At 36.9% G+C, this 26,426-nt stretch overlaps 2 protein-coding genes across 4 annotated transcripts in view; both read right to left on the bottom strand.

Moving 5' to 3' along the window:
* The window catches only part of antxr1c (ANTXR cell adhesion molecule 1c), a 75,289-nt gene extending 53,481 nt beyond the window's left edge, over positions 1–21,808 (bottom strand). For all 3 annotated transcript variants that reach the window (XR_015503694.1, XM_087275570.1, XM_087275571.1), the window contains exon 1: positions 21,161–21,808. Coding sequence is in view for 2 of the 3 variants with exons in the window: in XM_087275570.1 (XP_087131696.1) it covers positions 21,161–21,306 (146 nt within the window). In the remaining variant the exon portion in view is untranslated. The remainder of the gene's footprint in view (positions 1–21,160) is intronic.
* Positions 1–26,426, bottom strand: part of frmpd2 (FERM and PDZ domain containing 2) — a 451,768-nt gene that overhangs the window by 280,480 nt on the left and 144,862 nt on the right. The gene's annotated exons all lie outside the window — the stretch shown is intronic.

Below are 26,426 nucleotides of genomic sequence, written 5' to 3'. Positions count from 1 at the left end.
AAAGGCGTAACTAGGTTAATTAGGTGAACTAGGCAGGTTAGGGTAATTAGGCAAGTTATTGTATAATGATGGTTTGTTCTGTAGGCTATCGGGGAAAAAATAGCTTAAAGGGGCTAATAATTTTGTCCCTAAAATGGCTTTTAAAAAATTAAAAACTGCTTTTATTCTAGCCGGAATACAACAAATAAGACTTTCTCCAGAAGAAAAAATATTATCAGACATACTGTGAAAATTTCATTGCTCTGTTAAACATCATTTGGGAAATATTAAAAAAAATACAAATAAATCAAAGGCGGGCTAATAATTCTGACTTCAACTGTATATATCCAACAATGTATTACAAAGTTGCCATGAATAATTTCCTCATTTATTTCAAAATAAATAGAAAACATTAATTTAATCATACTAACCAGGGGCGGACTTGCCATGGGGATTTTCCGGTGGCCTGACGGTCTATCTGGCCTGCCACCGTGATTCTAGCCTGCCGTCTATACCCCTCCTTCAATACCCTTTCCCGGTTGAAAATGCTCTCCCTGTCCACCCCTGACATTAACTGATGCATCATATATTATTTTACATTTTATAAATTCATGTATAACACAATGGAGTTTAAAGCTGAATACACTAGCCAAGCTGGCTTTGCGCTGTTTGCTCACTGAGGAGTGGGGACTTTTGAATTGTGGTCTATATGTTGAGCAACAGTATGTTCATTTAAAAAAGTAGGCGCAGTAGTTAGTGCTGTCACCTCACAGGAAGAAGGTTGCTGGTTCAAGCCTCGGCTGGGTCAGTTGGCGTTTCCAGGCACGTGCACACATAGACTTTTTTGTCTTGGATAGAAAGTGCCCTTCCAAAATGATCAAAAGTGCCCCCGCGACACCCCCCCTCCCCCTTACCGCCCTATAGTAGGCGCGCGACAACACCGATCTTGAGTACGCGCGCTGCACCCCCCCGCTTTACAGTACGCGCGCTGCACCCCCCCGCTTTATAGTACGCGCGCGACAACACCACCCTTAAGTAAGCTTGCGACAACACCACCCTTAAGTAAGCGCGCAACAACACCGCCCTTCAGTACGCGCACGACGACGACAACAATAACGAATCTCTTTCCCTCCCCCCCCCCCGCCCCCCCATTTTTTTTTTTTTTCAAAAAAATGATCCTGCACATGCCCTTTGGACAGTCTCTGCACGGGCCTGGGCGTTTCTGTGTGGAGTTTGCATGTTCTGCCTGCGTTCTTGCATGTGTGTGCAAGAGTGTATAAGGGTTTCCTAGTGATGGGTTGCAGCTGGAAGGGCATCCGCTGCGTAAAAAACACACAGTATGCTGGATAAGTTGGTGGTTCATTCCGCCGTGGCGACCCCAGATTAATAAAGGGACTAAGCCCAAAAGAAAATGAATGAATGAATGAATGAAGGTTACGTTAAATTAGAAATGACAATGTTTATAACAGGTATTAACCCCAACCCTTCCCAAAATACTCTCTCTCTTCTTAGATGAGACAGCAGGCCAAATCAAAGGTTATGATGGGCCAACTTTGGCCCCCCGGGCCTAGTTTGGGCATCTCAGCTTTAAACTATTACAAATGTCAATAAAATTCACTTTTTTTAAACTTTTTAAGGAGGATACCCATGCCAACACAGGGAGAACATGCAAACTCTACACAGAAATGCCAACTGACCCAGCCGAGGCTTGAACCAGTGACCTTCTTGTTGTGAGGTGACAGTGCTAACCACTGAGCCACCGTGTCGCCCTACTATGATTTTGAATTAACAAATCAACTCTGAAGATGAGCCCAATCAACAGAGCGAGATCCTTGATGAAATATGTTGCGGTGCCCGTCTTTGATTTATATACTGTATAACGGTTATAGTAAACCATATAAAGCCCAAAAATATCCTCCAGCAAGATTTCAAAGAAGATCTCAATCCACAGCCAAAATGAGTTACGAGCCATCCGCAGAAAAAGGGACGTCATCTTTCCAAATGACCCTCAAAAGTGGTGTTTACTACAGTTACAAAAGCGTTCATATACGTGGATAATGGCGCATATGTTAGGACATGTGAAAGTCATTGTGGGTTTGATGCAACAAGAGCCAGGAAGACTCACTGGAGGAGCCATAATTAAAAAAGTGTGTCCCTCTTGCAGGTCTCATCTGCGTCTCAAAGTCTGACTATTCAGAGAGCAAAACATAAAACGCAGAAAAAAACAGATTTTTTGTTAATGACTACATCATCATTTTTAAGTGAACTATCCTTTTAAAGGAATAGTTATGAGAATAGGAATAGTCAAAAATGACAATTCTGTAATCATTTACTACACATTATTTACGTCAGTGGTTACCTGTTTACAACATTCTTTTAAATATCTTCTTTTGTGTTCATCAGTTTTGTTTTACTTTTGTTTTGTTTTTGATTATTTTGTTTTGTTTTTGATTATTTTGTTTTGTTTTTTTGTTTTGTTTTTGATTATTTTGTTGTTTTGTTTTTGATTATATTTGTTCTTTTTTTGTTTTGTTTTTGATTATTTTGTATTGTTTTGTTTTTGATTATTATTTTTTTGACTATTTTGATTATTTTGTTTTTTTTGTTTTGTTTTTGATTATTTTGTATTGTTTTGTTTTTGATTATTATTTTTTTGACTATTTTGATTATTTTGTTTTTTTTGTTTTGTTTTTGATTATTTTGTTGTTTTGTTTTTGATTATATTTGTTCTTTTTTTGTTTTGTTTTTGATTATTTTGTTTTGTTTTGTTTTTGATTATTTTGTTTTTTTTACTATTTTGATTATTTTGTTTTTTTTGTTTTGTTTTTGATTATTTTGTTTTGTTTTGTTTTTGATTCTTTTGTTTTGTTTTTTATTATTTTGTTTTGTTTTTGATTATTTTGTGTTTTGTTTAGTTTTTTTGTTTTGTGATATTTTTTGTTTTTGATTATTTTATTTTTTGTTTTGTGTTTTGTGTTTGTTTCGTTTTGTTTGTTTTTGATTATTTCTTTTCTGTTTTTAATTTTTTTGTTTGTTTTTCTTTGATTTATTTTTTCTGTTATGTTTTGCTTTGCTTTATGTAGTTTTCTTTAGATGTTGTTTTTTTAGGTTTTTGTTTTTTATTTATTTTGTGTTTTTTGTTTTGTTTTGCTTTTATCTTTTATTTTGTTTAGTTGTTTTTTTATTTAGTCAAGGGAAGTCAAGGAAAAGTAAAGAATCACAAAATCTTGATTTTTAACTGAACTATCCCTTTCAATGAATGGTTCACCTAAAAATGAATATTTACTTACTATATTTACTCGCCCTCAAGTGGTTATTAGCCTTTATGAGTTTCTTTCTTCTGCTGAATACTAAAGCAGAAATTTTAAAGAAAGCTAAAAAAACCTATAACTATTGACATCCATAGAAAAAAACAAATCCTACGGAAGTCAATGGTTACCGATATCTGACATTTTTCAAAATATCTTCATTCGTGTTTAACAGAAGAAGAAACTTAAACCGGTTTTGGTGCGCTGTCCCTTTAAGGCTGTTTATAAACACAGTGGAGCTCTGTTAAACAGCTCAAGAAGATGTTTGAAGACCCAAAGGAGCAGTTAAAAGAGCAGTGTCAGGGAAACGTCACCATAATATCCTTACCATGTCTCAAACATTACAGAGCAGGAGGAAAGGGAGGAACTGTAATGCTGACTGCACACAAACCTAATCCCACAGTCACGTTTGCTGGACCTCTTCAAACATAATCATTAGCATTCAACAGCAAACTCCTTTTAATCAGAGGTTTCGACAGGTAATGGCTTTCGACAGCTCTTTCTGTGTTATGGTTTGCTTTCTGAATAGTCAGATCTTGAGTCTTTTCTGAGTTAGCGCCATTTTTAGAGGTTCCTGAATGAGTTTGAATACTAAAAAAAATAATATTGATCCTCATTTACTCAACCTGTGTTGTTTTAAATAGAACTTTTCAGCATATAATGGGCAAGGGATGGTGCTATCAACTTTACATTTATAGTTTTGATACCCAAAGTATGCCTGAACTAAAATGTTTTTGATGCAGTATGAGTCATTTTGGATTAAAAACATACATAAATGCAATTAATGTAACATTGAAGCATCCTACAAAATAAAACAGTTGGATTAGGCTTTTGATCAGTAGTTTCGACAGGTAATGACTTTAGACAGCACTGAAAAGCTCTTTCTGTCTTATGCTTTGCTGTCTGAATAGTCAGATCTTGAGACTTTTCTGAGTTAGCGCCATTTTTAGAGTTTGTGCATCCAAATCTGTTTCAAATCTGACTTTTGGCTTCCTGCCACAACCCAGTACTGGGAAACACCCATACACTCTCACACTCATACACCACGGTCAATTTTAGTTGGTACTGTGGGGGAAACCGGAGCACCCGGAGGAAACCCACACCAACAGGGGGAGAACATGCAAACTCCACACAAAAACGCCAACTGACCCAGCCAAGACTCGAACCTGCAACCTTCTTGCTGATGTGTTCAGAAAGTGAAAACACTACAATATACATTAAATTACAGAATCACGTCAATCATATCACTCATTCATGCTTGCAAGCACTGGATTGGCTAACATGACTTTGGAAGGCGGGGTTTTGTAAAAGAGTATTTAAATATAAGCGTGGGTCTAACTGACCAATCAAGTACAGGCATTAACCAACTGCGAAAACTTTCCACATTATATTCAAGATTGCATCATCACACAATATTTAAATTAGCAATATTTTGGACAACTGAGCTTCATTGGGCTCTCCTGTTAAAACAAAGATGCTAATTGTAGTGTAGAGTAAAAACAAAAGCATCATGTTTTTTAAAAGTGTCTACAGAAATATGAATCAAATTTGTCCAGTTAAATCATAAACAACTTGACTCCAGTGTCTGGGTCTTATCATACATTTGGCCCAATAAGAAGCAAGACGTGTTTGGCGTGATTTGTTGCTATTTTCAGACCAGCGCAACTGTAATTTTCACATTTTGCACCTTGTGGTTTAAATAGTAAATTCATTTGCGCCACTTTGTGGACTCATGGATGTGCTGGTCTGAAAAGGAGGTGTGTTAAGGCAGTGGTCCCCAACCTTTTTATCACCGCGGACCGGTCAACGGTTGTCAATTTTACAACGGACCAGTGTGGGCCGGGTTGGGGGAGGAGGGGGGTACATTTTACGTGAACACAGCTGCTGCGCTCGTGCATCCAGGTTAATCATGATCAACTCAGTGCGCATGCGCTAGTTGCACTATCACGGTCTGATTATGTTTCAATCACGGTTTATTTGCATCAAATACATAACATCTGTGCCAAACATTTCAACTGACGAACATATCAACAATAATACAACCGTATAGACGAATAAAATGTATGCATTGGCATGTTACAGCCCTAATGAGCATGATTATGTGAAACTCTATATAGATACATATTGCAATGATTTCGGGTACTTACTTAGCGATGCACGCACACATATATGCACAGTCCTTAAATGATCTGCTGATTTGCACTCTATAATACCTGTTTTATAACTTTAAACTATCAACAACCACCACTGCGCGATATTCTAGCGAGAGTTCTTCCCGCTCCGTGGTGGATTTTGGCATAGTCCATGTCACGTGAGATGGCGGGGGTGAGTGGAAGAAACCAAGTCGCGGGGAATATTTTCTACAGAAATACTTTATGATTTCTTATGTGGCCCGGTACCAACTGTTCCACGGACCGGTACCGGTCCGCAGCCCGGTGGTTGGGGACCACCGCATAGTTTTTGTGATGCTATTTTGGGGAACTGAAATAGACCATGCCATTGACCAACTAAAAGCTGCTCTAAAATCCAGCGCAGAGCATGTTAGTTGTGCGCCTTAGATGTTTACACATTGCTTACTACACACAGGATGTACAGAACAACACAAATACCTTTACAAATGAAAAAGGATTAATGGATGTTACCAAAATTATTATTTTCTACATCAATCTAAAAAGCACTGCCTCCATGCCTTCTTCACCTCGGGGGGCTTTTTTCAGTTTATTCATGACAATCTGCATTAGTATAATTTTATTATTATTAGCCGTATGATTTTTTATATGCAGATTTATATTTGCTTTAATAAACACATGTTTAAATTTGTCTAGCTGTGGGGTTTTGAAGACGTCTGCATCAGTATATGGGGCATAAGAACAGGACACGTGTTTGGATATAACACACATCTTTGAGCACACTTCGTTATTACTGTTCATTTATTTGCTTGCTGGAGATTAGAACTGAATTTAGAAATAGTTTTGAAGCAAATCTTTGCGCTTAACAAACAAAATTAAATATGTAGGCTAGTGGATGTCTTTTGTTTTCATGTCTATGAAGGTAAAGGAGTAAAGTAAAGAGTAAAAGTAAAGAGGCCGAATGGTGGAGGCTCGTTCTTTATCCTTGTGCTGCAGATGCTCTGTTTAGAGGTTTTCTTGCTAGTGAAGCGTTCAGCTTGTCCACTTACAAAGTCCGCCATGTAAATAGCAAGTGCGCAATGGCACGACGCAACTGACTGCTGAGACCAGACTCTGATTGGTTTAATGCACGTTATGCTCAAAACACACCCAGAACTCATCAAGAGAATAAGCACAGCCCTGTTAGACCAGTGCTCAGAGCGTCCTTTTCCATCCTTAAAATAGCAAAAGTGGATTCAGGCACGCTCTTAATGCTTTTTGCGCCATGCGCTTTAGACTTTGCGCCTAGATCATTAAATAGAGCCCTGTATGTAAGCCACTATTGTACATTTAACTTGTGAAGGTGGCCTATTATGCATCTTTTACAAGATGTCATTTAAGTCTCTGATGTCCCTAGAGTGTTTCAGCACCAAATATGACATAAATAATGTTTTATAACTGTATGAATCTGCCCCTTTAGGCTTTGATCCAAATTGTGCTGTTTTGTTGACTGTCGCTTTAAATTCATGAGATTGTGCTCTTTTCAGAAAAGGGAGGAGCTATTAATGCTTATGTGTCAGCATAGCAGCAGATTCAAAACTCTAGTGGTGGATGGCTGCATATGTCTCAGGGCGGTTTATGCCAATGAGCAAGACATGGTCACTAATGGGCGGGGCTTTTTCTCTCTAATGACACGTACAATAGGAGAATGTCGATTAAAATGTGACTATGAAAAAATAGAATTGATTAATTGTTATCTTTAGAGGCTGGTTATATTCACACACATTGCCACACAACTGTGTTTAAACCCATAATAAAAGTGATTTTTGCATAATAGGTTGCCTTTGAGTCTATTAGAATAAGCTATTAAGTTTCTTGTTTTTAGTCTTTCGGTTTCGCGCAGGTCTGAAAACACAAGTTCTGCATATCCCCTTTGCTTTACACGCCCTGTGTAAACTTCACAGCAGTTTCTGGTCGGCATCCAGGAAGGAGATTTGTGGTGTGTGATAGCGTTTAACCAGGAATGCATGTCTCCTAAAACTGTTCCAGGAGCTTTACCAGTAGGTAGAGCTGAATTTGGGTGTATTAGAGGAAAAACTCGACATGGCTCTCGGATAAAGCTTTGACATTTATGAAGCACTGGCACCCTACAGCTGTTATTCTGGCTCTTTTAAAACAGATGACTCAATGCTTGGGTTATCTTAAGCTAAACAACAGTTGCAGGACTCAAAACTATGATTTGTTGCTTCAAAACAGTCATGAAGTACGGCAGACCATGATATGCGCCCAGAGATTGTTGATGGAGATTGCGGTAATAGATTAAATATTAGATTCATTCATTTTCCTTCGGCTTAGTCACATTCCACAGCAGAATGAACCACCAACTATTCCAACGCAGCGGATGCCCTTCCAGCCGCAACCCAGTACTTAACACTCATTGACATAGACACACTCATACACTACAGCCAATTTAGTTTTTTCAATTCCCCTATTGCGCATGTGTTTGACTTGAAGGACATCTGAAGGAAACCCACGCCAACATTGGGAGAACATGCAAGCTCCACACAGAAATGCCAACTGGTCCAGCCGGGACTCGAAACAAGCCTCTTTACTTTTGAGGATAAGGAAACGGTGTTGAATACACTCCACTGGAGACTTTAATTACCCTACAAATTTAATTTAATTTATTAAGTGCAAAAATTTGTACATGCTAAAGATGCTAACGACATGCTAAAAACATGCTAAAACACGCTAAAAATGCTTACAACATGCTATAAACATGTTTAAAATGCTAACGACATGCTAAAAACACACTAAAAATACGCAAAAATGCTAATCACATGCTTAAAAACACATAACAAATGCTAACGACATGCTAAAAATACGTTAAAAAGCTAACCACATGCTAAATACACACTAAAAATGCTAACCCATGCTAAAACCACGTTAAAAATGCTAACCACATGCTAAAAACACGCAAAAAATGCTGATGACATGCTAAAACATGTTCAAAACACGCAAAAACATGCTAAAACGCGCTAAAATGCTACTGACATGCTAAAAACATGCTAAAGATGCTGACAACATGCTAAAACATGTTCAAAACACGCAAAAACATGTTAAAACGCGCTAAAATGCTTCTGACATGCTAAAAATACGCTAAAAATGTTAACCACATGCTAAAAATGCTAACCACAAGCAATGTGTAAGCGTTTGGACCCACATAGGTGCATAACTAAACTGCTCTGCGCTGGACTTTAGAGCAGCTTTTAGTTGGTCAATGGCGCGGTCAAATACAAAAAATATCTTATGTTATTTTGTATGGCACTTCATTTCTTCCATTATATACAAGTGACCTGACGGCTTAAAATTATCACCCAAAAAGGAAAATCACTATACTCATTCATTCATTGTCCTTCGGCTTAGTCCCTTATTAATCAGGGGTCGTTTTATGCAGCGCATGCCCTTCCACCTGCAACCCAGACTGTGGGGAAAATGGAGCAATGCAAACTCCACACAGAATTACCAACTGACCTAGCCAGGGGTCCGTTCTTCGTACCTCGCTTAAATGATCTAAGATTATTTGGCAGATACTGGATCTTTTAATCTTGATAACTGATCTCTCGCTAATTTGGTTCTTCAAACGAGTTGGCGAATCAGATTAGAACGTCTGGATGAACTGATCTGAGATCGCTGCGTGTGTTGTGAAGGACAGATCTATCGATCCTCGAAATCATGATCAGCAATGCAACGATTGGCTGACGGCACAGCAGCGTAATGACATCATCTGATTAATATTCAATTATTCATGTGAGCAAAATTACATCAAATTAGCAGTAAACGGTTTGTTAAATATGACACGCAATAACCTTCCACATTTGTTATGAGCTGCAGGCTTTACACTTTCATGTGTCAAGAGTATTCATCATGTATTTCAATGCAAATCAGTGTATTTAGTTCTACATTTAGAAAAGATTTTCTTTATTATAGTAGCCGTTTTTTAATCGGTGTAAAGAATAACTGGTTGTTTACAAAAGCGTTTTCATATTGGTAAAGGCGTCTGCAACTTTTGTGAAGCATCAAATCACCGGCATATTAACCATCAACACATGTTTATGACTGCATAAATGTATTATTGCTTTAAAAAAAAGTCACATATTCTGCATTTCTATTATACACAATTTGTACTAAAGCGATCTAAAAAGTTCATATCAATAAGTTTTCTCTTTGCACCACCAGGTGGCAGTCTTTGTACTTTCATCTCGAGGGTGCAGATTGCATAGGTTTTATTAATATGTATAACTTAATTTATTTTATTAATGACTATAACTTTATATATATAGTTAAAAATATGTACCATTTTCCCAAGTGTATAACTACTACTGTAAGAAAATATCAGAATTCAGAACATACTTTCTGTATTATCTTTGCTCGAACTGAGCCGATCTAATCCTGTTTATATGAATTGAACCTGCTCCCGATCAGGTTTGACCTAGCAGAACTGTTGGATCAGCTTTGAAGAACGAAACGATCCTGGATCGTGTCAAATTGTCAATATCCAAATCCAGCTAACTGAGTAATCCACGTACGAAGAACGGACCCCAGGACTTTGCATTGTTTATATTTATGTATGTTTTAGTCCTAAACTATTTATATTGCATCGTAATTCATGCCTTCTTTTGGTATCAAATCTATGAGTTTGGAGTTGATGGCACCATCCTTTGTCCATTATAAAGACCAAAAGTTCTTCTTTTGTATTTTACTGAAAGAAAAGTCAGATTTGAAACAACACAGGTGAGTGAAATGATGACAGAATGTTCAATTTCGGATGCACAAACTCATTCAGGAACCTCCAAAAATGGCTCTAACTCTGAAAAGTTCCCCTGTGGATGTCTGGCTTGAAGTCTGCAGTGAAAATAGCATGCTAAGCATTCCCTCGGACAGCGTCTTTGTTATATTCCGCTATTAAACAGCAGGCTGCGGGCTGGTAGACTGGTTCTGAATCACTACCCAAGGCTACCTCTTCCCAGAAAGTATCTGGGCCACATGAAAGCAGAAGTGGAAGCAATGATGCCAGGCTAAATTGAGCAATCTTGAGGCTGATTTGCATAATATTTATTTTTAGTTTAGTATTCAAGCGATACACTGTGGGACTTTCCACAATGATCAACATGACATAAACCAGAGAGGATGAGGAATTAAGCAAATCATTGTTTTATTTTAATCCTTTGGTCAGTCTGTTTTTGCCATCACTCATTATGTGCACTGTAATAAGTGCGTAATGAGTAAACTCATTGCTTTTGTTGGAGAAAAAAAGGAATATATTTTATTTATTTATTACTTTTGTGTTTTTATTTATTAGAAACATGTTTAGACTGACAACAGATTTATCAATCTTTTCTATTGTATTATAACACATATGGCTCGTTTCCACTGACTGGTACAGTTCGTTACGGATCAGGTCGGTATGGGTCACCTTTATCAGGCTTGCGTTTCCACTACCAAGGGTACCCTTTTGGTGGGCGTGGTGTATGACAAAGTTTCAGTCGACATCATTTTCGCTCGAGAAAATGTCAACAATAAAGCTGTACAGGTCGCTCGCATATCATATGAAAAGCATTTCTCACAAAACAGACGCTTTACACACACAAATACTTGTGTATAAATGTTTATTACTAACTTTTCTATAACTTTTCTGGAGTTGATTATAACTGCAGATCAATGACGGTGCGAAATAGCTTACTGTAACGTCTATAATTATATTAAATAAATAAATGAACATATATGAACACATACAGCCCCTTACAGTCTCCGATATGTTACCAAGTACAGAAGAACTACACACAGCAGACATTTCGTCATTAATTAGGTTCAAAACAACACAAAGTATAGCCTACAGTCAGAGTAAACCTCTCATCTGTGTCTGTAATCTTCAGCAGCACATGTAGCCTCTGTTAGAGAGTCACTCCATCATTCCCACTTCATATTAGTCCAAAAGGTGATAATAAAGATTAAAACAAGGCAGTTTGTTCACGTTTGCTGAAGAAATAACCTGCTCGTTGGCTTGGCCTTTTTTCCCGCACTCCACTCTCGCGTTTGTCCTTTTCTTTCTGAATGTGTCACTCTCGTTTGTCAGCTTCTCACAGGATCGGGTTTCCAAAGCTTGTCAATAATCAAGTGCATGTTATTATCATCAGCTCAAGAAGTTTGTTATTTTAGATAGAGACGCGCAGCGAACGCAAAGAAAGCGAAACCAATCGGGCTTCAGACTGGCTCGTTAAAAACTACGCGGCACAGGGTAAATCTGCTCTTCTCCATGGCTTTGTGGCTGTTTATCATGACGACAGGGTTTGTTTGCAGGATCGACCATGGCTGCATATGCATTTATAATTCCGCTGTAATCTCTCGCTGTGTATTTTAAACATGGCGGGTCCTTTGTTTACATTCTGGCTTGTTGAGTCTACGAATGACAAATCATCTGTAAACCAATAGCGTTCAGCTGCGCGTGTAGCTCCACCTTTTGGGACCCTTTCTGCAGTTTGGGACCCTTTCGAAAGGGTCCCGAAAAAAGTGGTACGGTACAGATTGGTTCGGTACGCCTTTTGACCGTGGAAACGACCATAAAAGCGTACCAAACCAAACCGTACCGTACCACTCAGTTGAAACGGGCCAATATTGGCCAGACACACTTCTCTTTTTTACTGTGCTGCATACTTTTTTTAAGGAACATGCTGACAAGTGGAAAAAGCAGAATAAGAATAAGTCTAGACATGTCACAAGTTGTCATGATGTTTGTAGAAGTTGTGAAATATATTAAAGATGCACATAATTGTTCAGTTCTGGTATGCAGAGAAGGGTTGCAGAAAGAGGAAGTATGTCTGAGGGTACAAGAGCCAAAGGACTGCAGAATGACTGATAAGTGACGTTACACCAAAAGGCCACCTGTTAATATCAGTTGTGTATATATGCGGGAGTCAGGGAAATGTAAGCTAGTTGCGAACCTCTTGAATGTAATTCTTGTATTGCATTGAGGTAATGTAACCCAGAGCTCTGTCATCGAATTATTCATTAGTATCTGATAAACTACCAATATTTCTGGCATTGAAGAAAACCCTCTCCAGACCTTTTCTTATTGAACACGCATGGAATTGGCTAGATATTCCAACACTTTTTATCAATTAGGTGAAGTTTATTTCTAAAGTAATTTCGAGAGGATCACGTGCTTATGATTGCTTGCAGCTGGCCCAGCATTATTTAATTTATGATTGACCAATCAGACAATTCCTAAGCCACTATAAATACCCCAAGTTCCATATGACAGCCATCTTTGTTTTGAAGAATCCCCCCTTCCACCCCTACTCCTCCTCATTTCCTAGATGGGCGGCACGGTGGCTCAATGGTTAGCACTGTTGCCTCACAGCAAGAACTTCACTGGTTCTAGTCCTTACCAAGCCAGCCGACGTTTCTGTGTGGAGTTTACAAGTTCTCCCCGTGCACGCATGGGTTCCCCGGTTTCATTCCACCGTCCAAAAACATGCAACTTAAGTTAATTGACTAATCCAAATCGGCACCATAGACATGCTCCTAGTCAGTAGTCATCTCTTAAAGAGCGATCACTATCTGTTCATTAACTACTACAGCAGGGGAGTTCTCCAGATCTACCTATGCTCAAACTCCCCTCCTTGCAAATGGGAGGGAGCCCCGGGCTCGAGGATCTTATGAGCTCAGGGCTCTCTCTCGGGACAGCACGCCAAACAAGCTTTATAATCCATGTTCAGCTAAGTGTGAACTCTTGAATTGACTTTACTTGAAAAATAGTGAGTAAACCCGTTCCTTTTAAGCGATTTGTTGGTTTTACTTGGAAATAGTGAGTAAATGTTGGTTTTAAAGCAATTAGTTTACTTTACTCAAAAGTGAGTAAACCTGTTTCTTTTAAAGTGATTAGTTGGTTTAACTTAAAAAGGTGAGTAAACATGTTGCTAATAAAACGATTAGTTGACTTCACTTGACAATAGTAGGTAAACACATTGCTTTTACTGCTATTAGTTGAATCTACTTCTAAAATCTAAAAAGTAAGTAAACTGATTGTTATTACAGTGATTAGTTGACTTTACTTGAAAAAAGACTAATCCTTTTACTTTAAAAGCAATTAGTTGACATCTTGAAAAGCGATTAGTTGACTACTTAATAAAGCGATTAGTTGACTCGAAAAAAAGTGATTAACACTGTTGCTTTTGAAGCGATTAGTTGGCCTTACTTGAATAACTGAGTAAACGTTACTTTTAAAGCAGTTAGTTGGCTTTACTTAAATAACTGAGTAAACGTTGCTTTGGATGCGGTTAGTTGGCTTTACTTAAATAACTGAGTAAACGTTGCTTTTAAAGCGGTTAGTTGGCTTTACTTAAATAACTGAGTAAACGTTGCTTTTAAAGCGGTTAGTTGGCTTTACTTAAATAACTGAGTAAACGTTGCTTTTAAAGCGGTTAGTTGGCTTTACTTAAATAACTGAGTAAACGTTGCTTTTAAAGCGGTTAGTTGGCTTAACTTAAATAACTGAGTAAACGTTGCTTTTAAAGCGGTTAGTTGGCTTAACTTAAATAACTGAGTAAACGTTGCTTTTAAAGCGGTTAGTTGGCTTTACTTAAATAACTGAGTAAACGTTGCTTTTAAAGCGGTTAGTTGGCTTAACTTAAATAACTGAGTAAACGTTGCTTTTAAAGCAGTTAGTTGGCTTTACTTAAATAACTGAGTAAACGTTGCTTTTAAAGCGGTTAGTTGGCTTTACTTAAATAACTGAGTAAACGTTGCTTTTAAAGCGGTTAGTTGGCTTAACTTAAATAACTGAGTAAACGTTACTTTTAAAGCGGTTAGTTGGCTTTACTTAAATAACTGAGTAAACGTTGCTTTTAAAGCGGTTAGTTGGCTTTACTTGAATAACTGAGTAAATGTTGCTAATAAAGCGATTAGTTGACTTTACTTGAATAACTGAGTAAACGTTGCTTTTAAAGCGGTTAGTTGGCTTTACTTAAATAACTGAGTAAACGTTGCTTTTAAAGCGGTTAGTTGGCTTTACTTGAATAACTGAGTAAACGTTGCTAATAAAGCGGTTAGTTGGCTTAACTTAAATAACTGAGTAAACGTTACTTTTAAAGCGGTTAGTTGGCTTTACTTAAATAACTGAGTAAACGTTGCTAATAAAGCGATTAGTTGACTTTACTTGAATAACTGAGTAAACGTTGCTAATAAAGCGGTTAGTTGGCTTTACTTAAATAACTGAGTAAACGTTGCTTTTAAAGCGGTTAGTTGGCTTTACTTGAATAACTGAGTAAACGTTGCTAATAAAGCGATTAGTTGACTTTACTTGATAAAGTGAGTAAACACATTGCTTTTAAATCGATTAGTTGGTTTTACTTTAAAAAGGTGAGTAAACATGTTGCTAATAAACAATTAGTTGACTTAAAAAAATGAGTAAATCCGTTGCTTTTAAATTGTTTAGTTGACTTAAATAAGTAAACCTGTTGCTTTTAAAGTAATTAGTTGACTTTACTTGGAAAAAGTAAGTAAACCCATTGCTATTACAGAGATCAGTTGACTTTACTTGAAAAAAGAGAGTAATCCCATTGCGTTTTTAAGAGATTAGTTGACATTACTTGAAAAGTGATTGGAAGACTATTTTAAAAAGTGAGGAAACTCGTTGCTAATAAAGCGATTAGTTGACTTTACTCAATAAAGTGAGTAAACCTGTTGGTTTTAAAATGATCAGTTGACTTTATTTAAAAAACTAAGCAGATTTTTAAAAAAATGATTAGTTGACATTACTTGAAAAAAGAAAATAAAACCCATCGCTTTTAAATTGATTAGTTGGGTTTATTTGAGAAAGTGGGTAAACATGTAATAAAGCAATTAACTGACTTTACTTGAAAAGGTGAGTAAACCTGTTGCTTTTAATGTGATTAGTTGACTTTAGTTGAAAACTTGAGTAAATCTGTTGATTGAGTTAATAAGTTGACATTACTTGCAAAAATAATTTTATTTAAAAAAAAGTAAGTAAACATGTTGCTAATAAAGCGATTAGTTCGCTTTCCTTGAAAAAGTGAGTAAAGCCATTGCTTTTAAAGCGATTAGTTGACCTCACTTGAAAAAAAGTGATTAAAGCTGTTGCTTTTAAAGCGATTAGTTGGCTTTACTTGATAAAGTGAGTAAACACATTGCTTTTAAATCTATTAGTTGGTTTTACTTTAAAAAATGTGAGTAAACATGTTGCTAATAAAACGATTAGTTGACTTGAAAAAATTAATAAATCTGTTGCTTTTAAATTTAGTTGACTTTACTTAAGTAAACCTGTTCCTTTTAAAGTAATTAGTTGAATTTACTTGAAAAAACGAAGTAACCCCATTGCTTTTATTGTGATTAGTTGACTTTACTTTAATTAAGTGAGTAAACCTGTTGCTAATAAAGCGATTAGTTGACATTACTTGAAAAAAGCGAGTAAATCTGTTGCTTTTAAATCGATTAGTTGGTTTTATTTTTAAAAAGTGAGTAAACATGTTCCTATTAAAGCGATTAGTCGACTCTACTTGAAAAAAGTGAGTAAACCCATTGCTTTTAAATCAATTTATTGGTTTTACTTGAAAAAGTGAGTAAACGTGACACTTTTAAAGCAACTAGTTGACATTACTGTAAAAGCAACAAGATCACTCTTTTTTAAGTGATTAGTTGGCATAAAAGTATAAATAAAGAGTAATCTTGTTGCTTTTAAAGCGATTAGTTGACTTTACTTGACAAAGTTAAGTAAACCCATTGCTTTTTAATCATATAGTTGACTTTACTTTAAAAAGTAAGTACATCCATTGCTTTATAATTATTAAGTCAATCACATACATGTTATAAAAATTAAGTTAACACAACAGTTCCCAATTACAACAGATGTACTTTTTTTTTTAAGTAATGTCAACTTCTCTCTTTTAAGGCAACAGGTTAACCATTTTGAAATTAAATAACCTAATCTCTTTTTACAGTGGTTAGTTAGTAGTTTTAGATTAAATGATTTCCTATTGGCCTCAAGCAACTTAAATCCTAAATCTGACAATTTGGGACTGCTAGGCTGAGGTAAGATGTCAACAAAATAGTTTCGGATCAGATAAACATGCCAATTCCTTCGAAAAAACAAATCTAGGAAAGCTCATTCTCAGAAGTCCAATAATGGCACACCTGAAGCCAAACACTTGTGCAATACATGTGTTGTTTGTGATGCTCTGCTCCTTCAGCTCACTTGCTGATGACGGCACATGACCAAACAAAAATGACATGCACGCAATGAATACCAATACTGAATAATGCACATCAAATGACTTAAATTGAAGAAGCTGACGGCTTGTAATGTTCTCAGAGGGCTGCAGATGTCCATGTGCATGCGATTTTACTAAATGTCAGTTTTTCCAAAGTCTGTGAAGAGAAAAACTAGGGGGGGGGAGCTGGGGTTGGCTGTGTCGTCTGCCATCACATCATGAGAAAAACCGGGTGGAAAAGTATGAGTTGCATTAGCTTTTAGCCAGCTGAACAGTTTCAGAGAATGTTGCATGACACATGAAATTCATTGAACATACAGCGCAGGGGTCTATGACGCAATCCTGATGTTTAAAACTGTGATGTAACATTTCACTCCTGTATGATCTAAAGCATTTGTTCGCTTGATAGCAGTGCTTGGGCAGTTCCAGCGTTATGGATGTGACGTTTGCAGTAAAACTCAAAACATAAACTCACATAGAGAGTATTTGTTAACGTTATATTGAAACATCTGTTTATATTTTAAAAAACTACTGACCACAGAGTTCTGGGACCAGAAAAATATCACTCTGTAAACACATTCTAGATTTTAGATGAGGAAAATAAATATGTGTTATGCATGTGAATAGAAAAGTCTGTGAGTTTGCAGTAAACAAAGTACAATTGTTTCAGCCCAGGCTTATTATTGATACAGTATGTACCCCTGTATACATTTATGGAGAGCGTGAAATACGTCCCAGCAGCTACGTTTTTTCGGCTGTTTTTGTTTTCTTTTTCAGATCTCAAGTTTCTATTGCGAGTGCTGTACGCTCCTGCTGTTCTCGCATAAATCCTACAGAGGCTGCTGTCGACTAATACCCCCACCCTCTTCTCTTTAACCCAGAAGTGGGCAAACTAAGACCCGCGGGCCATATGCGGCCTGCTGAACACTTTCATCCGGCCCGCGAGGGAATTTTTAAAATTCATTTTCTTATCGGCTTAGTCCCTTTATTAATTCAGGGGTCGCCACAGCGGAATGAAGCGCCAATTTATCCAGCAGGTTTTTTACTATGGAAGTCAATGGTTACAGGTTTTCAACATTCTTCAAAATATCTTCGGTCATCATTTACTCATCCTTAACTTGTGACAAATTGGATGACTTTGTTTTCTTCTGTTGGACACAAAGGGAGATATTTTGAAGAATGTTGGAAACCCGTAACCCATTGACTTACATTTGTTTTGTTTTTTACTATAGAAGTCAATGGTTACAGGTTTCCTACATTCTTCAAAATATATTCGGTTGTCATTAACTCACCCTTTATGCAAACAGGTTTGACTTTATTTTCCTCTGTCGAACACAAAGGAAGATATTTTGAAGAATGTTGAAAAAACTTGTAACCATTGTCTTACATTTGTATTGTTTTTTAATAATGATTACAGGTTTTCAACATTCTTCTAAATATCTTCGATTGTCATTTACACATCATTCACTTGTTGCAAACTAGTTTGACTTTCTTTTCTTCTGTTGGACACAAAGGTAGATATTTTGAAGAATGTTAAAAACCTGTAACCATTGACTTACATTCGTTTTTTTTACTATGGAAGTCAGTGGTTACAGGTTTCCAGCATTCTTCAAAATATCTTCGGTTATCATTTACTCATCCTTCACTTGTTGCAAATTGGTTTGACTTTCTTTTCCTCTGTCAATCACAAAGGAAGATATTTTTGAGAATGTTGGAAACCTGTAACCATTGACTTACTTTTTTTTTTTTTTTACTATGGAAGTCAATGGTTACAGGTTTTCAACATTCTTCAAAATATCTTCGGTCATCATTTACTCATCCTTGTTCCAAATTAGTTTGACTTTCTTTTCTTTTGTTGACCACAAAGGAAGCTATTTTGAAGAATGTTGGAAACCTGTAACCATTGACTTACATTTGTTTTGTTTTTTACTATAGAAGTCAATGGTTACAGGTTTCCAACATTCTTCAAAACATCTTCGGTTGTCATTAACTCACCCTTTATGCAAACAGGTTTGACTTTATTTTCCTCTGTCGATCACAAAGGAAGATATTTTGAAGAATGTTGGAAACCTGTTACCATGGACTTACATTTGTTTTGTTTTTTACAAAGGAAGTCAGTGGTTTCAGGTTTCCAACATTCTTCAAAACATCTTCGGTCATCATTTACTCACCCTTGTTCCAAATTAGTTTGACTTTCTTTTCTTCTGTTGACCACAATGGAATCTATTTTGAAGAATGTTGGAAACCTGTAACCATTGACTTACATTTGCTTTTTTTATTATTCAGCTTTGAGATTATGCATAAATCTCAATTTCCGAAAAGTTGACCCTTATGACTGATCTTTATGGTCCAGGGTCACAAATACTCAGTTTGATTAAACATCCTGTGAAGCATCTTCCCACATAAGCAAATCATGGGAAAGGATGTTGCCTTTTTGGGTCTTTTAAACAATGGTGAAGGATCAGAGGCAGGAAAAGAGAACCACAGAGGAATGAAGCTGTAAACTGCCTATTCAGCAAACCTTACATGTACCACCCCTCTCTGTCCATCACGGCTCACACACAGAGCGCAAAACAACAAGCTGCCACAATAAAAGAATACAACCTGGATGACTTGTGTTGTCTAGTATACTGTGCATAGTATTGTCTCTCGGCCTCCCTTGAACTCAGATTGAACCCAGTCGAGTGATACCAAACAATGGACATCTGGCGAATATCTATTTCGGTGTTGGGGAATGTGAGAAATTTGGGGGAGAAAAAGGAGAATGTGAGTGGAAATGTACTGGCCTACTTTATTCAGGCCGTTTTCTCTCAGTGTGGAAAAACATCAGGCCAACAGACCACAAAAGCATCCCTGACATTTGCACTTCATACAGATCGAGTTGCCTTCATATGTGATTGACGGGTTTATGCTGGATAACATACAGTTCGACAGCTGTTAAAGGGGCAGTTCACACCAAAAAAATAAATTTGTCATCATTTACTCATTCTTCGCTTGTTGCAAACTGGTTTGACTTGCTTTTCTTCTGTCGAACACAAAGCAAGATGTTTTAGAGAATGTTGGAAACCTGTAACCATCGACTTACATTTGTTTTTTTTACTATGGACGTTAATGGTTACAGGTTTCCAACATTCTTCAAAATATCTTCGGGCCTCATTTACTCGTCTTTCACTTGTTACAAACTGGTTTCACTTTCTTCTGTTGAACACAAAGGAAGATATTTTGAAGAATGTTGGAAACCTGTAACCAATGACTTACATTTGTTTAGCTTTATTACCATGGAACTCAATGGTTACAGGTTTCCTACATTCTTCAAAATAACTTCGAATGTCAAACCTGTTATCAACAAGAAAAGGATGAGTAAATAATGACTAAAGATATTTTGAACAAATATTTACTATGGAAGTCGTTGGTTACAGGTTTCCAACATTTTCTAAATATCTTCGGTCATCATTTACTCATTGTTTACTTGTTACAAACAAGTTTGACTTTCTTGTCTTCTGACGAACACAAAGGAAGATATCTTGAAGAATGTTGGAAGTTCATTGACTTACATCAGTTTTTTTTACCATGGAAGTGAATGGTTACAGGTTTTCAACATTCTTTAAATTATTTTTGGTTATCATTTACTCATCCTTCGCTTGTTGCAAACCAGTTTGGCTTTCTTTTCTTCTGTCAAACACAAAGGAAGATATTTTGAGGAATGTTGAAAACCTGTAACCTTTGACTTATATTTGTTTTTTTTACTATGGAAGTCAATGGTTACAGGTTTTCAACATTCTTCAAAACATCTCTCTGTGTTCAACAGAAGAAAAGCAAGTCAAACCAGTTTGCAAGAACCAATGGATGAGTAAATGATAACCAAAAATAATTTAAAGAATGTTGGAAACCTGTAACCATTCACTTCCATGGTAAAAAAACAAAACAGATGTAAGTCAATGGTTTTCCAACATTCTTCAAAATATCTTCCTTTGTGTTTGTCAGAAGACAAGAAAGTCAAACTAGTTTGTAACAAGTAAACAATGAGTAAATGATGACCGAAGATATTTAGAAAATTTTGGAAACCTGTAACCATCGACTTCCATAGTAACTATTTGTTCAAATATCTTTAGTCATTATTTAATCATCCTTTTCTTGTTGATAACTGGTTTGACTTTCTTTTGCAGAATGTTGAAAACGTGTAACCATTGACTTACATTTGTTTTTTCCTTCTATAGACGTCAATAGCTTTCAGCTTTCTTTAGAAAAAAAAATATTTTTTTGTATTGAAAAGAGGAAACAAACTCATAAAAGTTTAAACTCGTTGAAGGGTGAATAAATAGCGAGTCAATTTTCATTTTTTAGCGAACTGCCCCTTTAAGACTGAGAGGATTAATATATAACTTTCCTCTAAGTTTGGAGAGAATGGAAGCGGATTAAAGAGTGCTGAAGTTCTTTGTTCACAAAAGACAGAGCAGAAGGATTTCATTAAACTTACTTGTCAAGGACGAAATACAAGTCAAAAGCGCCCTGACATGATCTCTCCTCCTCCACATCTTCTTCGGCTCTCGCGGATGGAAGCGTGAACAACAAAAGTCCAAAGAAAAATACGACTAGACACAATTTTACCACCGAACGTGCCATTGCTTTCTTATTGCAAAAACATCAATCCTTAGTTTGGAAATGGCTATTTACATTATCCCCAAAGTCGAGCCTTGAAAGAAGAGCCTTTTCAGAGATCCTGAGGGAAGGATGCACACAAAGAAGAGGAGTTTAGCGGATGTTGACGCAGTCTTTACTCACACATCAGTCTGAAGTCCAAACGGGATGATGATAAATACAACTATTTCCAATGTGTACTGAATACAAAGCCGACGTCCAGGGTGGAAAAAAAAAACAAGTTTGAAAAACTCCAAGTGTCTGTTTAGTTTTCTTTACGCTATAAAACACTCGCCGGTTTGTTGTTTTGGGGAATTGTGAAGAACTTGTTGCTGCAGGAAAAATCCACGTGTAAAAAGAGCCAGATGTGTGTTTTGTTCAAGCGCTTGGCATTTGGTGTAAATGTGCACAGCAAAGACGGAGTCGTTTGAGAAAAGAGCCCAGGCTGAGAGCTGGCAGAAGAGGAGCTGGTGTCATATTTCTACCCATGAAGAAAAAAATTGGGTCAGTTTCTTCTCCTGCTTCTTGAAGGTTTCCTCCCTTCTCTTGAATATGCAAAATAATAGATTTTGGGGGATTTTTTTGGGGGGTCCCGTGAAATAAAAAACAACATCAAACATTTTATGAACTATTTTATTTTTACCATTTTCCAGAACTTTTATGCATGATATGCACACATAGTTTATAGTATAACAGTGTTTCGACCATATTATACTGTTTTCAGTATTTACAACCCTTTGTTTACTAATGCTACAGCATACTGAAATATTAACTAAAATAGATGCCCTACCTTTAGTTGTAGAAAAGCACAGTATTGGGTCATTTATTTACTAGCGAACTGATAAACTAGGCTAATATACACTTAGGCCCAGTTTCACAAACATGGCTTAGATTAAGTCAGGACTAGGGGTCCGTTCTTCGTACGTGGATTACTCAGTTAGCTGGATTTGGATATTGACGATTTGACATGATCCAGGATCGTTTCGTTCTTCAAAGCTGATCCGAGAGTTGTTGTCATAGCAACAGTTCTGCTAGGTCAAACCTGATCGGGAGCAGGTTTAATTCATATAAACAGGATTAGATTGGCTCAGTTCAAGCAAAGATAATACAGAAAGTATGTACCGAATTCTGATATTTTCTTACAGTAGTAGTTATATAAAGTTAGGGAAATGGTTCATATTTTTTAACTATATATATAAAGTTATAGTCATTAATAAAATAAATTAAGTTATACATTTTAATAAAACGTATGCAATCTGCACCCTCGAAATAAAAGTAGGCTACAAAGATTGCCACCTGGTGGTGCAAAGAGAAAGCTTATTGATATGAACTTTTTAGATCGCTTTAGTACAAATTGTGTATAATAGAAATGCACAATATGTGACTTTTTTTAAAGCAATCATTTCAGCAGTCATAAACATGTTTTGATAGTTAATATGCCGGTGATTTGATGCTTGGCAAAAGTTGCAGACGCCTTTACCAATATGAAAACACTTTTGTAAACAACCAGTTATTCTTTACACCGATTACAAAATGGCTACTATAATAAAGAAAATCTTTTCTAAATGTGGAACTAAATACACTGATTTGCATTGAAATACATGATGAATACACTTGACACATGAAAGTGGAAAGCCTGCTGCTCACAACAAATGTGGAAGGTTATTGCGTGTCATATTAAACAAGCCGTTTACTGCTAATTTGACGTAATTTTGCTCACATGGATAATTGAATATTAATCAGATGATGTCATTACGCTGCTGTGCCGTCATCCAATCGTTGCATTGCTGATCATGATTTCGAGGATCGATAGATCTGTCCTTTACAACACATGCAGCGATCTCAGATCAGTTTATCCAGACATTCTAATCTGATCCGCGAACTCGTTTGAAGAACCAAATTAGTGAGAGATCAGTTATCAAGATTAAAAGATCCGGGATCTGCCAAATAATCTTAGATCATTTAAGCAAGGTACGAAGAACGGACCCTAGGCCCTAGTTAAATAAGGTTGTTTAAGACACATTTATAAAAATGGCCTTAGAAAAATATTACTGGTGTGCACCTGGAGACAAAAAAATGACACTGACATATTTTAAGACATCTCACCGCAAGTTATTCTGAGTTGAGACAGCTCAAACATGAAATTTAATCCTGACTAGCCTTAAACCTTGTTTGTGAAACCGGGGCTTAAAGTTGTAGAAAAACACAGTATTGGGTCATTTATTAGCTAGTGAACTGGTAAATAATAGTATTTTAAAAAAGCATTTATAAGAATTGTCGATTTATACGAATTTTAAATGCATTTTTAGGATTCATTGATAAAATATATTTACACAAATTAATTTCTTCCCAGTTTGTATCGTTACATCACCACTAGAAGGCGGTATACATACATTTAAGCACAAAAGGAATGTATTTATTTATTTTTTATTACATACTGTATGTAGATCAAAAACAAATACATTCATAGAGACAAATAATGAAAAAGTGCACAGAAATAAACAAAGACAAACACCAGGGTAACAAAAATAAAACGAATAAAATGACAACACAATCTCACTGCAAACTTTTTAATTTAGTGGCTAATTCGCACGAATTCGTACGATCTAATTCGTTAATTTTAGTACGATTTGGTCATCCGCCAATGACGGTGGGGTTAGGTGCCACGCCACCTTTTTTAAATCATACCATTTTCGTACGACTGAACTCGTACGAATTTGTACGAATTAGCCACTAGTCTGGCAAAGTGTAAAATATTGGGGCGATTTTGAAAAGATCAAAGAAAGGTTTAGAGCCACTAAACTTCAGTTTGTGAATATGAAACTTGGCTAATAGAATACAATTATATACACTTTTTTCAAGTTTTCTTTAGAATAGTCAAACAATCCAAATAAATTAGACCCGGATGAGAGTGAGGTTTAGGGTGGTGAGTGTAACGGAGGCTAGCTAGTGAGTGCTGTGCAGGTAAACCTCACTCTTCTGACCTCTAAAGGTGCTCTAGCGACAGATGCTAGAGGCCATGGTCTTTAGCCTCCTTGTTAGAGTAACTGACTCCCATGCTGAGGGTCGCATGTTCAATCCCAGCTCGGAGCGGGTTGGGTGGTGTATGACCGGCGCCGGCGGGGTTATATTTAGTGCGTCGACTTCATGCAGCGCTGCACAGATCGATCGAAATCTGTCTTAAAGGTTGGTCTTCTGTCTTCTAAATGCTGGTTAGATATTTTGTTAGGATTGATGCTGCGCCGGATTTATGCCACATGTGATGCTTTCACATCGATTTTACACGACATCGATATTACACGATTGGCTGAGTTCAACGCATGACAACAACCACTTGTGTTTCAGGTTTATTATTGCACAACTTCCATCTCACAGGCGACGCAGTGGCGCAGTAGGTAGTGCTGTCGCCTCACAGCAAGAAGGTTGCTGGTTCGAACCTCGGCTCAGTTGGCGTTTCTGTGTGGAGTTTGCATGTTCTCCCTGCCTTCGCGTGGGTTTCCTCCGGGTGCTTCGGTTTCCCCCACAGTCCAAAGACATGTACAGGTGAATTGGGTAGGCTAAATTGTCCACAGTGTATGAGTGTGGATATTTCCCAGAGATGGTTTGCGGCTGGAATCTTGCAGACTGGTTTTAGAGGGGTTTTGGCCATTCCAGGCTGGTTTCCAGTCTTTTCCAGCCTGGTCTTAGCTGGCCAGGTTGGGAGATGACCAGCTAAAACTAGCTTGACTAGCCTATATCCAGTTTAAACCAGGCTGGTCAAGCTGGATTTAGCTGGTCATTTCTAGCCAGGCTAAGACCAGGCTGGAAATGTCTGGAAACTGGCCTGGAAATGGCCAAAACTTCTCTAAAACCAGGCTGGTTGACCAGCTAAAACAAGCCAACCAACCTAGGCTGGTTTAAGGATTTTTTTCAGCAGGGCCAAAGTTTTATAAAGCAGTCAATATTTATTTTAAGTCAAATTTGACAGACTAGTGAATGTGTGTGATATTGACTTGTCATTACATTAAGCATCAGGTGCTACATGGTTGTAATTTTAGTGGATGTGCTTGAAAGTTTAAATGTTTTTCACGTTGTTGGTTAAAGAAGATATGCCGCCATCTTCTGGTGTGTGTCCCGAACTCAGTCCTGGATGGCTGGTGTCCTGTTTAACTCCAACTTGCCTCAGCAGCTCGGTAAAGTTGGTTTTAGGTTTGATAATTACCGGACAATCATGCTTACTGTTTTGAGGATCATCTGTGAATTACATCGACAGAAGCAAAACACACAATAAAGCAAGGCAGAAATGAGTATTAAGATTAGTATTAAGATTCCAGTAAATGGTTAGGGGATTTACTACAGATAACAAGTCTACTATACCACTTGAGGTGCCCAAACTCTGTCCTGGAGGGCCGGTATCCGACCCAAATCAGACACACCTGGGTCAGCTAATCAAGCGTTTTCTTGGCTTTCTAGAAACGTTGTTGTGTTGAGGCAAGCTGGAGCTAAAATCTGCAGGACACCGGCTCTCCAGGACAGAGGTAAAGTTGGTTTTATATTCGCACGTTTCGTTTGTTCATTTAAAAGTCTCTATTTTGTTTACCATCCTATATTTAATTTAAGATTACTTGCATTTAATATTTGGTCCGATTTAGCATGCAAGTATGACTTAAAACAACATTAGCTCTGTCTAATTGACTGTGAACTGCTGTACTTTGATAATCATTGTCTGTTAATGTTTTCCCTATTTAGAATTTTCAAAGAATACTTTTCTGAAATTTATATTAAGGAGAATGTCTGAATATCTGAATAACTTTACCTCTATCCCTCCAGGACATAGTTTGGACAACACGTATGGTACATGCAACGCAGAAAAAGGCAACATCTCTGTTCGTAAGCAGCAGCTACAGAACTTAAAGGTTGTTTTCTCACATTTTCTTCATTTATGTATACATAACACAGAAATATAGGAAAAATATTTACAGTATTTCACCTAAATGAAAGCTTCTCAATGTGTGCGCTCATAGCTAGAGACTAAACTGACTAACTACTGGAGAGATTTTCCCAATATTCCCATTAACATATGTACAGTACACAAACTTTGGACATTCTAATTCAACCAACAGTAA

Source organism: Danio rerio, chromosome 12, assembly GCF_052040795.2.
Source record: "Danio rerio strain M-AB ecotype USA chromosome 12, GRCz13ab, whole genome shotgun sequence".
Classification (NCBI taxonomy): domain Eukaryota; kingdom Metazoa; phylum Chordata; class Actinopteri; order Cypriniformes; family Danionidae; genus Danio; species Danio rerio.
The sequence above is the reverse complement of the archived record's forward strand: the minus strand, read 5'-3'. Positions and strand labels throughout refer to the sequence as shown.